This window comes from Hemiscyllium ocellatum, chromosome 8 (assembly GCF_020745735.1).
Source record: "Hemiscyllium ocellatum isolate sHemOce1 chromosome 8, sHemOce1.pat.X.cur, whole genome shotgun sequence".
In the NCBI taxonomy this organism is placed as follows: Eukaryota; Metazoa; Chordata; class Chondrichthyes; order Orectolobiformes; family Hemiscylliidae; genus Hemiscyllium; species Hemiscyllium ocellatum.
Genome location: NC_083408.1, coordinates 56,982,760 through 56,996,002, shown reverse-complemented (window position 1 = coordinate 56,996,002; position 13,243 = coordinate 56,982,760). Strand labels below are relative to the sequence as shown.

The 13,243-nt window shown below is 40.1% G+C and overlaps 1 protein-coding gene across 1 annotated transcript in view; it reads left to right on the top strand.

Annotated features, from left to right (window-relative positions):
* ttc6 (tetratricopeptide repeat domain 6) overlaps positions 1-13,243 on the top strand; it is a 198,897-nt gene that overhangs the window by 141,073 nt on the left and 44,581 nt on the right. The window contains exons 24-28 of the mRNA XM_060828959.1: positions 1,166-1,306; positions 1,392-1,541; positions 3,443-3,583; positions 9,916-10,029; positions 12,349-12,525. Of these exons, the coding sequence (XP_060684942.1) occupies positions 1,166-1,306; positions 1,392-1,541; positions 3,443-3,583; positions 9,916-10,029; positions 12,349-12,525 (723 nt within the window). The remainder of the gene's footprint in view (positions 1-1,165; positions 1,307-1,391; positions 1,542-3,442; positions 3,584-9,915; positions 10,030-12,348; positions 12,526-13,243) is intronic.

Genomic DNA, 13,243 nt, shown 5'->3' with positions numbered 1-13,243 from the left:
AATTCCAGCTCCATGTCTGGCAGGCTCATAGGACAACAGTCTGTCTTGTACTGTGTCTTTTATCAAACTGGTCATAGGATAGAAGCCTGTAATGAGTATCACAACGTCGTGGTCACAGAACAGTGGAGGCATTTGGTACGGTATTGCAATTTTTCTCTCAAGCTCAGCTCTGTATGCCATTAACACCCAACTAATTAACCCTTCCTAACAGCACTATGATCTTTCTTCTACCCCAAATTCTGCAATGGTTCAAAAAGGCAACACACTTCCAGAATGATTGGAGTGGGCAATAAATGGTGACCCAGATAGATGCCCACTCACAGGCCATAAGAAATTAAAAACAAATCCTTACATGTTCTGTTCAAATCACCTTTGTGACCTTTAGAAAATATATATTTTGATTTTTTTTGTCAAATTTGGGCATTTTCACTGGCAGTTAATCAAGCTCATATCAACAGGTATGGATTTGTATATTTTATCAAAATGCTATCAGCAGGAAATTGCAGTTAGATGCTTCTGATGATGGGTGATCACCAAATTCATTGGTAGTTCAGCATCACTGGTAAACATAGAGCTTTCTTAGCATAAATTAATTTGGAGCAAATGCTACATTGATATATTTGTGATTTTTGTGGCAGTTCCAAAATCCAAAAGTCAGTCATTCACAAAAAAAACGAGTCAAATACAAGTCACTCAAATCACTTCGCACTTCATTTTATTTATCACTGTGGTTGTCAATTTTCTATAACATTGTGCACTAAAGGTTAAAGGTCTTCTCAAGCAAAATAAGCTGGGAAGGTGAAGCACGGTGGCACAGTGGCTAGCACTGCTGCCTCACAGCGCCAGGGACCTGGGTTCAATTCCTGCCTCAGACTGTGTGGAGTTTGCATATTGTCTGTGTGGGCTTTCTCCGGGTGCTCCGGTTTCCTCCCATAGTCCAAACGTGCAGTTCAGGTGAAAATAGTGACTAGTAGTTGCTCAGCAGGTCCATTAAGTTTCTGGAACTATTTATTTGTCTGTTTTCTGTCTTTCATGCACTGCCCTTTTCTTGTCTCTCAACAACTTTCTACCAAACCCCATTTCCTTCAGTCACCGATAATACTAAGGTATAAACATTAAAGTCTGTAACCCTAAAGCCTTTATCATATCTCATTTTACAATGTAGGATGCACTGAGCAGCTTTCAGAAAGCTTTGGATCTCGAACATGAAGCTTCTGAAATAGGAATTACAAACACAGTTACTACAAGTGTAGAAGTATATTACCACATGGGTCTTTGCTACATTGAACTAAATCAACTCCGAGAGGTGAGAATATTATTCCTTATTGTGATGTTTATTCATGTTACTTAGTCTCTGTTACTTGAAGTAATTTTTGATTGATGTTTTTCAGGCAATTGATTCCTTTAATAGTGCAGTGAAATTGCTCCCAAATTTTGCTAAAGCTTATTATCAGCGAGGATTATGCGGTTTGAAACTTCATGACTTTAATTGTATCTATGACTTTCACAGAGCACTTGCACTCAACCCCAAACTCTTTGAGGTATTGTGGTTACCTATTTATGCATTGATTTGAGATAATTGTTTCCAGATTGATATAAAATAATTAATTAGTTAACAAATATTCATCACTTTTTACATGTCATGTTTACAGATATATCTATCATTTGTAAATATTAGTTTTTGTTTAGTGTTGAGACCACTTTACCATAAAATTTAGCATGTTGATGGTATTTTTAGTTTGTGTAAAGAAGTGCTAATAAAACAAAATTGGAAACCTTTACCATCTAGTTGATTCAAATGTAGGCCAAAGTCTAAGATTTCTGATAAAAATAGATCATTCACCAACTATGAAGAAAAGTCATTCAACTATAGTCCAGGCCCAAAGCATTCTGTCATGGTCAATGTGGCCTCTGACCTGCAACCTCCCGGCTGTATATAAATATTTGTTTTGGATTTTGATTATATGATGCTGACATTTTCCTTCTGTTTCTACCCCTCACCCACCTCTTGACCCAAGAAAACAATTCACTCTGCAAGTGACATTATGACGTAGGTGTATTGTACTGGAGCAGAAGAACAGAGTTGAAATCATATATTCAAGCACTACTGATAAACTGACAAGTGGTTAAATCACACAGCTTTTTGGAGAAAGACTGTTAAATATTGCATAAATAAAATGCAGGGACTAGTTCATTTCAGAAAACCTGGTCGGCATACATGACCCTTAAAGCCAAAAGGTCTGTTTCTGTGCTGTATGACTCTATGACTCGAAGTATTTGTCAGAATTGCCTCTTCAGGTGATCCTGAAACCTATGACCTTTCAAAATCAAGTCTTGATCTCAGATTTTCCTCTCAGCTCTTGCCTTACATCTGACCCACCAGACTTTATAACGTTCTTCACAAATGCGAATGCACAGCCTAGGTATACGCTGATTCCAACAATGGCTCAAATTTGGAGCATTTACCTCTCTGACACTGGGTTCATGACGATGAGGCCTGAGATGTAATATTCACAGCTGCACAAATATTACTATTTGTGAGGGATGTGGAGGATAACTTACCAGGCCTTCATCCTTTTTCATTTTTTGCAGAATAAGGATTTATTTTAAGTTCTGTACAGATGACCTACAAAATGTACTGTGGTACCTCCTGTTCTAGTCATATAAACAAACCTTTTAGATAACATTTTTAAGTTTTAATTTCCAAGCCTTGTTTAAACAGAACAGGTGAGCTGGCCAGTGCAAACAAAAAAAAGTTATTGAGAAAGCCTTCTTGGATGTTGACGTTGGAGGAGATAAATATATCATTGGATTCTATTCTGGAGTACATCTATTATGAAGTAAAAAAATTGGTGTCAAGTTTCCTGGTGAACGATCTGCCTTCAGGAGGATTTAATGACAGCTACCCTTAAAGTAAATATAATACGGAAATGAGCAGAAGGTTACACAGATAAGACTAGATGAAATAGGGTAGGATACCACTTGTGTGCTGAATAATCTCTTCCTATCCTGGAAGTTCGATCTCCCCCATGTCAATATTTTATTTATCAGGGTCTTTGTCCTTCTACTGCAGAGCAGCAAACTAATGGTCACAAATCCCAAAGATCTTATTATGTAGAAAACCTTTACAAATCTGAAATGTGTTTTCTCTTGAATTGATCATTGACCTTCCCTTAGGTTTTCCATGAAATTCTGATTTGGAGAAGATGTTGGGATAACTGGGTTTATTTAATGGTGTACAGTCCCAGTCAGTTATATTTAGCCTCGGAGGCAGTGCAGTGAACAGAGACAGGCCTCTACTGGCATTTCTTCTTCAACAAGCCTGTACAAAGGTTTTAAAATACAGCATAAAATGTTTATCCTGAAATATTATTTAACCTGCAACCTCATGAAGAATTCCAAAGAAATTGTGTCTTTACCAGAATCTTCTTTGTTTCTGTAGGTCTATCTAAGTCGAGCTGTTTATTATGCAATACAAGGACGCTTTCTTAAGGCCATTCTAAGCTGTAATGAAGCATTGAAAATTGAGCCCAGGAGTGTAAGAGCTTTTCTATGCAGAGGGGCACTGAAATTTTACAGCAAGGTAATGTGAAATCATTTCATTGTGCTCAGTTTCTCCAGTCAGTAATACATTATCTCTGGTGTAAAAATGCAATGGCATTGCTTGTTACACAAAAGGTGGGACTGCAGCGTAATTGAGTTGGGCCAACTAGGAAACAAACAGTCTGAGGGTAGCCAAAGGGCTATCAAGGGCTGGGACAGGCTGCTGAAAATGCCTACCTCTGTTGTCTGGGACGTATCCCCAAAGCTTCCTCATACTCTCCATAGCAACATATGCTGCTTCACCCAATGTGCAATCAATGGAGAATCAATGAACTATATAGTGGCAATAGTGGAAAAGGTTTTAAAATATAGCTATTCATAACTTGCTTTAAAAATTGTTGTTATTTGAATCTCATAAAATGTCAATCAACCAGAAGTTTAAAGTATCAATAGTTGAATCCACTTGACACCTTCTTTCTTATAGAAATAAGCATTGAGCCATTGTCTAAAGCAATGCAATATAAAAACTATGAATCAAGTCATGTTTTTCCTTGTGTACAGCTGTTTCAACAAACTAATAGAAGTTTGTACTCTCAGCCAAACATGCACAATAAAGCCGGAAGTTTTGGCAGAAATCTCAGAATCAAAGTCCTGACCAAGGTCTGTGGAATTGCTCTGACCTCATAAAAATCCAGTTCACTAACTCTGCCTCTCTTTCTACTTGTTGAATATTTCTAGAATTTTGTGTTTTTGTTTGAGAATTATATACTTAATTTAGATAATTTATCACACCTTTAAATACCAGAGATTGTACCTGGAGACATCAATTTCTCCTCTTTAGCAAATCCCTGATCCCAGAAACCAGTCTGGTGGCACTTTTTTTGCATTCCTTCAAGGATAAATCTGTTCCTTCTTAGATAAAACCAAACCTGCACACAGTACTCTAAATCTGGCCTCACCAGTGTCCTGTTGAATTTAGTTGACTTCTTTATTCTTATGCTTTAATTGCTTTGTAACTGAAGTTAACATAGCATTTGCTTTCCTAATTGCTTGATTCATCTACCCAGGACCTGACTTCATATCAATCATGTCTCTTACCTACGCAGGGCCATTTCCATGGTTCCTACACTGAATTTCATCCCTTGATGTAAACCATCTCTGTTGCTTAGCAGAATCTTGTGTCTGATATTGGTGTTCCTGATGCCATTTCACCTTACCTCCCCAATCCAGAAAGATCAGATTTAAGTTGGTACAGAGTCTTCTCCCCATTAGCAACTCTCCTTGATCTTTCCCTTGGTTGCACAAGTAGTGGTCCCATAATCAAATAGGAACTGTGACAGTTTGGTATCTAGTGAAGCTGTAGGCTGTTTCTTTAAGCCTACTTTCAAAGTTTGGACTGGTTTCTGCCAGACCATTGGATGATGGATGGTATGGAGCTGTCCTTACATGATAAATACCATTCAACTTCAGGAAATACTCAAATTTCCTGCGGGTAAACGATGGCCAGTTATCTGTGACCAACGATTTGGGACCCCATGTATTGTAAAAGATGTGCGCATTATTTTTTAATTCTTGTCCCTATGTTTGACAAATGATCTCTATGCATGTCCAACCACTTTGAGTGGACATCCACAATGACTAATAACATTGAGCCCATGAAATGACTTGCACATTCGATGCTTAAGTGAGTCCAGGGTTTACCCAGTCATTCCCATGAATGTGGGGGAGCTGCTGGCAGTGTGTTTTGTCCTGTTGGCACTCTGGGCACTGCCACACCAATGCAGCTACATTTGCATCCAATCCTGGCCACCAGACATTGCTTCTCACCAATGGCTTCAATTTGGAGACCCATAGGTGGCCCTGGTGGAGTTCAGCCTGTATCTGATGGTGACATTTGCTCGGGACAATCACTCTTGCTCTCCATAATAATATGCCATCCTCTACTGTGATCTGATCTCTCTGGGTCCAGAAAGGTTTCAATTCTCGTTGTGACGGCCCTTTGGTTTCTCCCATCACCAAAAACATTTCAGTTTTGCCAGGACCGGCTTTTTCTGTATCCAAGTCTAATATTGCCAGCTGTGACTGGAAGAGGGACGAGAAAGTTTAAAAACATTATGGACTTTTCCAGTGGTGTATCTGTCAGCAGAACGGGGGTTAAGGTATCAGCATTCTCTTCCTGGCCTCCTGGATGGTGTCCCAACATGTAATCGTACGCACTTCGTATTAGAGGCCACTGCTAAATGTGGTGACACTGCCTTGTCCTCTTTAGTAGACTTAGCAGGGATCTGTTGTCTGTTATTACTCCAAATTTACATCAGTAATGGTATTGGTGGAACTTTCTGACTCGAAATATGGTTGCCAAATCTTCCTTCTCTATCTGGGCGTATTTACACTTTGTATTAGCCAAAGTCCTGGATGCATACATCATTGAGCATTCCTCTCCATTGGACTAACTATGAGCTAATACTACCCTGATGCTATAGGGAGACATGGCATGTCAATACCAGATTTTGCATGAGATCACAGTGTGCCAATGCTTTTGAGAATAATGCTCGTTACTTCACTTTCCTGAAAGCTATGGTTTGGCTATACCACCATTCCCAAGGGTGACACTTCTTTTAAGAGATTATGCAAAGATGCAAAGATGGAGGCCAGGTTATGTATGAACTTTCTGTAATAATTCACCAACTCAAGAAAAAACCTAAACTCTAGTACATACATGAGAACCAGGACACCTTGATCACCCTCACTTTCTTGGTCTGTCCAAGTCCTAAACTATGAAAGTACCACCCCAGCACACACAAATGAAGCTGCATCAGGACACTATTCAAAAGGGCCACAACACACTGCAGTACACCAGAACTGCAAAAAGAGGAAGAGGAACACCTATACAAGGTATTCGCCAAAAACGGATACCCGCGCAACTTTATCAACAGATGCCTAAGAGACAGACCACGGAATGAGGACATGCGACAACCAAAAGGACTAGCCACACTACCATACATCAGGAGCATTTCAGAACTGACAGCCAGACTACTGCGACCCTTAGGACTCATAACGGCACACAAACCAACAGCCACGCTCAGACAACAACTCACTAGAACAAAGGACCCGATACCCAACATGAGCAAAACTAATGTAGTTTACAAAATACCATGCAAGGACTGCACAAAACACTATATAGGACAAACAGGAAGACAGCTAACAATCCGCATACATGAACATCAACTAGCCACGAAACGACACAACCAGCTATCCCTAGTAGCCACACACGCAGACAACAAGCAACATGAATTCAACTGGGAAAACACTACTATCATAGGGCAAGCCAGACAGAGAACAGCCAGGGAATTCCTAGAGGCATGGCATTCATCCACAAACTCCATCAACAAACACATCGACCTGGACCCAATATACCAACCACTACAGCGGACAGCTGAAACTGACACCCAGAAGCGGCAAGGACAGACCACTATAAATACCGGAAGAAACATCAAAGAAGCGCTTCGCAGGAGGCTCCAGAGCACTGACGATGTCGCCTAGCCAGGGGACGAAACGTTTGCAACAAAAACTTCCAGCTCGGCGAACAGAACCACAACAACGAGCACCTGAGCTACAAATCTTCGCACAAACCTTGAATTAGGATTTTACTCAGGCAGCCATTTTCTCATCAAAAAATGTTTAGCCAATCAAGGTGAATCTTCCTCAACCAATTTTGCCCCATCTAGCTTGGGCCGAGCCTTTTACCACAATCAGAGGTGGCTAAACCAGCTGCTTCGCATAAGAAACTGCAATCACAGATGTACCCTTAATCTGTAAAGATTCCCTGGTATAGGATCTCAGTCTAGCTGAGGTCTTGTACAAACGTAACTGCTGGAGTCCAGAGCAAATTTTGGTAAAGACTGGTTCTGTCATCCCTGAAACAGCCAGCCTGTACTGACCTCCATTAGAACCAGGTGACCATTTAACCAGATGTTTATTTTGATTGGTTCTGATTTGGATGTTGCCAAACAATTTAACTTTTCCAAACCAGATACATGGTGTGCACTCTCCCTATGAGTTCTCTTACTCAATTTAGGTCTGGTGGGACACTTTTGCTGTCTTGAGTCTGCATACCCACAGCAACTACAATGCCTTGCAGCCTGAATCCTGAAGAAAATTTTAACTGTTTGGTTGAGGCTTTGCTTTGCTTTGGGGCTGTCCTAGAGTCCCTCTGTTCAGGATATGTCTTGAGTGAGGCTATGTAATTGCCTTTATTCAAGTTGTATTCTCCAAGTTCAGACAGACTGGCAAGAATATCCACTTCCATCAGAATACCCTGCAACTCATACGCTCAACTTGTCACATTTTCCAATGATAAAGCCAGTTTTAATGCCAGTTTGAAATCCAGTTGGGCTTCAACAATAGGTGCTTTTTTTTATGGTTACATCATTCATTGAGCAGTCTCAAACAGTCTCTTAGTATCTCATTAAGGGTTAAACCAAAGTCACATGGTTCTACCAGTTGTCATAATCTAGTCAAAGAAGCTGATATGGATCCCCCTGGTTCTGAATAGCTGGGTAAAACCAATCGCATCTGAAAATTAGAAGCAGTTTGGAGTCATAATATTCCTTAACTACGTCTGTCAACTCTTGAAAAGTTTTAGTAATCTAGTGCCTCTGGGAAAATTAGGCTCCGAATAACCGAAAAAGCTGTGGGTTCACAAGCTGTCAGGCGAATTACTCATTGCTTTTCATCTGCCTGATTGTCTTTCCATATCCTGGGCTGTGTCTTCAATGGCAGGATCGAATAAGTCAAGCTTCCTAAGTAACAGCATGTTGCCAGATGCTTACCCTAACTCAAAAATGACTGTAGTGAGCAAATTTCTTTAGGAGTATGCTTTATGATTAGATTAGATTCCCTACAGTGTGGAAACAGGCCCTTCGGCCCAATCAGTCCACACCCAGACCCATTTCCCTCTGACTAGTGCACCACTATGGGCAATTTAGCACACCCAATTCACCTGACCTGCACATCTTTGGACTGTGGGAGGAAACCGGAGCACCTGATGGAAATCCACACAGACACAGGGAGAATGTGCAAACTCCACACAGACAGACACTTGAGGCCAGGATTGAACCTGGTATTGTGAGGCAGCAGTGCTAACCACCGTGCCACCCCAATACACCTTTTCTCTTGTAATCACTGAAATAACTCCACATAGGCTGGTATCCCATCATGCAGTGACTCTTAATTTACACATGAGGAGACTTTGACACTGATCCAGTTCTCTCAGAGTGAGTAGGATGTCTAACACTCTTGTGTATATTTTTTTTCTGAACTTCTGACACTTTTTCTTTCTCTCTATAAAACCCCCACACTGCCGCCTAACTGCGGTATTGCTTATTTCTCCACCGCACCCTTGTTGTGTGTGAGACACAGTAAAAGACACAAGGTGTAAACACTCCTATTTATTTGCTATTTTTTCTTTTTTTTTCTTTTTGTTTGTTTCTTTCTTTACCCCCACACTACTGCCTAACTGTGGTAGTGCTTATTTTCCCCCAGCACCCATATTGTGTGTGTGTGCAGGTGTGAGACACAGTGAAAGACACAAGGTGTATGAATCATTATTCAATTTCCACCACCAGGAAGAAAAGAAACACAAAAGTGGCCAGTGACAAGCAGTGCCCTTCACATCAAAGGGCAATGCTGCATGATCAAACAGTGAAGGGAACACTCCTGTTTATATTTTTTTATGAAATGGAGAGTCCTTCACCACTGATCCAGCTCCCTCATAGCTACCTCTCAGAGTGAACAGGATGTTTGATACTCCTGTTTTTTTTTATTTTCCCCACACTACTGCCTAACTGAGGTAGTGCTTATTTTCCCCAGCACCCATATTGTGTGTGTGCAGGTGTGAGACACAGTGAAAGACACAAGGTGTATGAATCATTATTCAATTTCCACTAGCAGGAGGAAAAAAAACACCCAAGTGGCCAATGACAAGCAGTGCCCTTCACATCAAAGGGCAATGCTGCATGATCAAACAGTGAAGGGAACACTCCTGTTTATATCTGTCAGCCAGGGCTCCCGGATTGGACCAAGTTAACAGTTCCATCAGGGAACTCATATTCTATGGCATCCATCTGGTTGACCTAGTTCCAATCATGACCCACACCAAATATTTATCGCTACATTTGAGTGATCAAATTACTTTTATATCATTGCCAGAAGTTAAGTTTGTTGTATATGTTGGGGCTGTTGAATGTTATTGTACTAAGCAGTTTTGATACATGTGTGATACTTCATGTTGTTTCTCTGTACTTTCTAGAAATCATAAGTAAGCTATCTTGTATTTTACTGAAACGTTATTGAGAATCTTTTGCTTTGCAGGCATATCATTTAGCGATTGCAGATCTAACTGAAGCAATAAACATGAATGAGACCTGCACCTTGGGTTATTTTAACAGAGCTGTCTGCTACCAGAAGATGAATGATCTTCAAAAGGTATAATGGAACAAACACATTGTAAATCCTGAGGCTGAGGCTGAGGCTGAGGCTGAGTGGAATGTGATTTAAAAAAAGGTCATTGTTATAAAGAGCAAGATGACCTACATTTTTCAGATAGCAATACAGTGGGATTTCAGTCTTTCTTTATTTGTCAACATTTTGTAAGTGTTCTATAAACCTCTGTCCCTCTGGAAATATGATGATAAGGTCGTACTCTTGATTGGGGAAAGCTAATTGGGAAAGCAATGTTAATTTTGACAAATTGTGACATTAATTAAATGTAAATGCATGCAGATTGGCCTCCCACCTGATTGACAACATACTCAATCTACTATCTGAAAGGGAAGAAACAGAAGTTTATCTCAACATCAAAAATCTGCTTTTAGCCTCTTGCCACGTTAAGTTAACCCATCCACCATTTTCCTCACTATGCGGTGACTGGACGACTCTACCCATCATCTTTCAAAGTGTTTGCAGTACCTATCCAGTGCATTGATCTGGTTCTGAGCTTATACTGGCCATTTCCATAGGATTTTCCCATGTATCTTGTGGGGAACATTTAGCTGCATTGTTTTGAATAGTGACTCTGGATCTGGCCAACAGAGCACGACCTTCCAGTCAGCTGTCTTCGCTTTGTTTGCTCTATCTATTCAGGTCATCCCTAGCTTACTGAAAGAACATCTATGATTCTTCATTTTTGTTGGTCTCATCTCTGACTTAAGTCCATTTTAGTGGTGCTTTGGATGAAGATCTTAGACCTTTTGTCTCCTGTGATGACAAACTGTGCTCTCTCTCTCTCCATGACTTTGTATAGATAGGTGGTCATGGTCTTTCACATCTACACCAGAGATCTGAATATTACCAATTTGTTTTGCTGCTCCTTTATATCCTGTGTGTACCTCAACTACTTTCTGCTGCAATACATCCTGGCTTACTTTGAAATCAATACGCAGACAGAGGAATTTATACTGACCAAATGACATGTTGAATGTTATGACTGAATCTGGAAGAGTGCACCATTGCCCTAGTTCCACGGGACACAACATGAAATATTTATTCTGATTACCCAGATAACAAATGAAATACTTTATCCATTTCAATTTTAAGTAAAAAGGTCAATTGTATTTCTTAGTAAATGCAATCATCAGGTTTCTTATCAAAACAGAACATAATCATTAAGATGCAACACTGGTTAACAGCACATCAGTTAATAAATTATAAATGCTTATCCCTCTAAATATCTACCAGACATGATTCTCTGTAGCAATTGGCTTTCTGAAAAAAAAAACAAAGTGACAAATGGGTTATTCTTGAAGGCAAAAGAAGGTTAGTATAAGATATTCTAATGTCTATGGCTCTGATGTTCTAGTTTGTGGTCAATTCTTTGATTAGGTATGGTTGTCTCTGAAGTCTTGAAAACATAACTTGCTCAGAAACTACAATTCTAAGCTGTTTCTTCAGTCACTTTTTTCAAAAGATCAAATTAGAGAGATCAGATAGGCAGCTTATTCTAAGCTTGACAGCTTGTTTTTAACAGGTATCCCTTCATTTCAGCTGGTTCTTTGCAGGCTTCCCTTTAATCAGAGAATAATAAGAACTTTCTCCAAGCCAGCAGTTATTCCAGTGATATGTTTTGCAGGAAACCTTATTAAAAATCCTCAGTGTCAACAGTAAACTTTTAAAGATGCCCCTTCAGATAACTTCAGAAAACTGTCAAAGAGAACTACAGGACAGTAGATGTCAAATTATCTGAAAAAATAGTTGATGATCAAGAAGGAAAGGGAGGGAGAAATCAAGAACAACCTCTATCACTGGAGAAAATGTATGCCAAAGGATTGAAGACCATCATGTCCTCTGCATCCAATTCTCAGGGTGTTTGACAGGGTCGACACTCACAGGCATCATCATGCTTTTAATCACAAATACCCATTACGTCAGCTTCTATATTTCTTGCTACATTGTGGTTACTGTTTGGAGGCTCGGAGATCACTCCCATAAGTGACATTTTCCCCCTACTGTTTCTCATCTCCATCCGATCTAATTCTTCATCCTGATATCCTGAGCCAAGATCAGCTCTAAGTTTCGCATCAATACCATCTTTGATAAGGAATACTATCCTTCCACTTCCACGTAGCTTCCTATTCTTCTTCAGTATCATATTGATGCCTTGTATCCTGCAAACATATGGTGGTCACAAGCTGGGGAAAAAAAACCAGATGGATTTAAGAGTTTTTTAAAAAGCCATATGCAACTAGGTTTATCATGTTTTCAAATCAAATTTATTGTTCAGTTTACATATTCTGTAACTTTTTTCAGGCATTGAAAGACTATGGAATAGTTCTGCTTCTTGGCAGTGACAAAAGGTTAACTTTGAAGGTGCTCGTTAATCGTGGTCTGTTATATTTGAAGATGGACGACCACCAGAATGCACTAAAGGTCAGCAGAGCAAACATGACAAAGGACTTCCAGCAAGAAAAGAATGATAAACTTTTGGTGCACTTTTGGAGATTGGCAGAACATAGATTTGTGCAGTTTCCAAATGGTGACTTTAAATTTTAGCCATGTGAAGCCAAAAAAACATAATACATCAGCTCTGGCACTTCGAGCAGATCATACTTAATTTGTAGGGAACCTGATAATTATGATGATTGCTGGTAAAGGAGGGTATGAAGGCTATGGTGGTAGGTATAGGGACCAGAGGTTGGTATGGAGGGCATGAGGGGCTATGGATTGGCATAAATGGGGTATGGGAAGCATGGGGGTTGAGGGGCAGAGTGCTAAATGGCTAGAGTTTGCGGAATTCCTACTCTCATGGCACTCCTCCACATTTGGCAGCCCCAAAGACTGACTCTGAACTGTCTCCAAAGCCTGACCTCCATTGACATCAGCCCTTCAGCTCCAGCATCAAAATTCTGACTGATTATCTGGAGTCCCTTCTCCCAGGTTGGGTTTGTAGGTCTACACTCCTGACGCAGCAGTGAAACTTAAAAGACCATAAAATTTAGGAGCAAAATTAGGCTATTCAGCCCATTAAATCTAATCCAGCATTTGATCATTGCTGATTTGTTTCTTAAGTCCATTCTCCTGCCTTCTCTCCATAACTCTTGATCCCCCCTCCAATCAATCAAGAACCTATCTTTGTCCTAAGTCCACTCAATGGCTTCCCCTCCACCTCCCTCATGTCAATGAGTTCAACCTCAGTAGCACATAT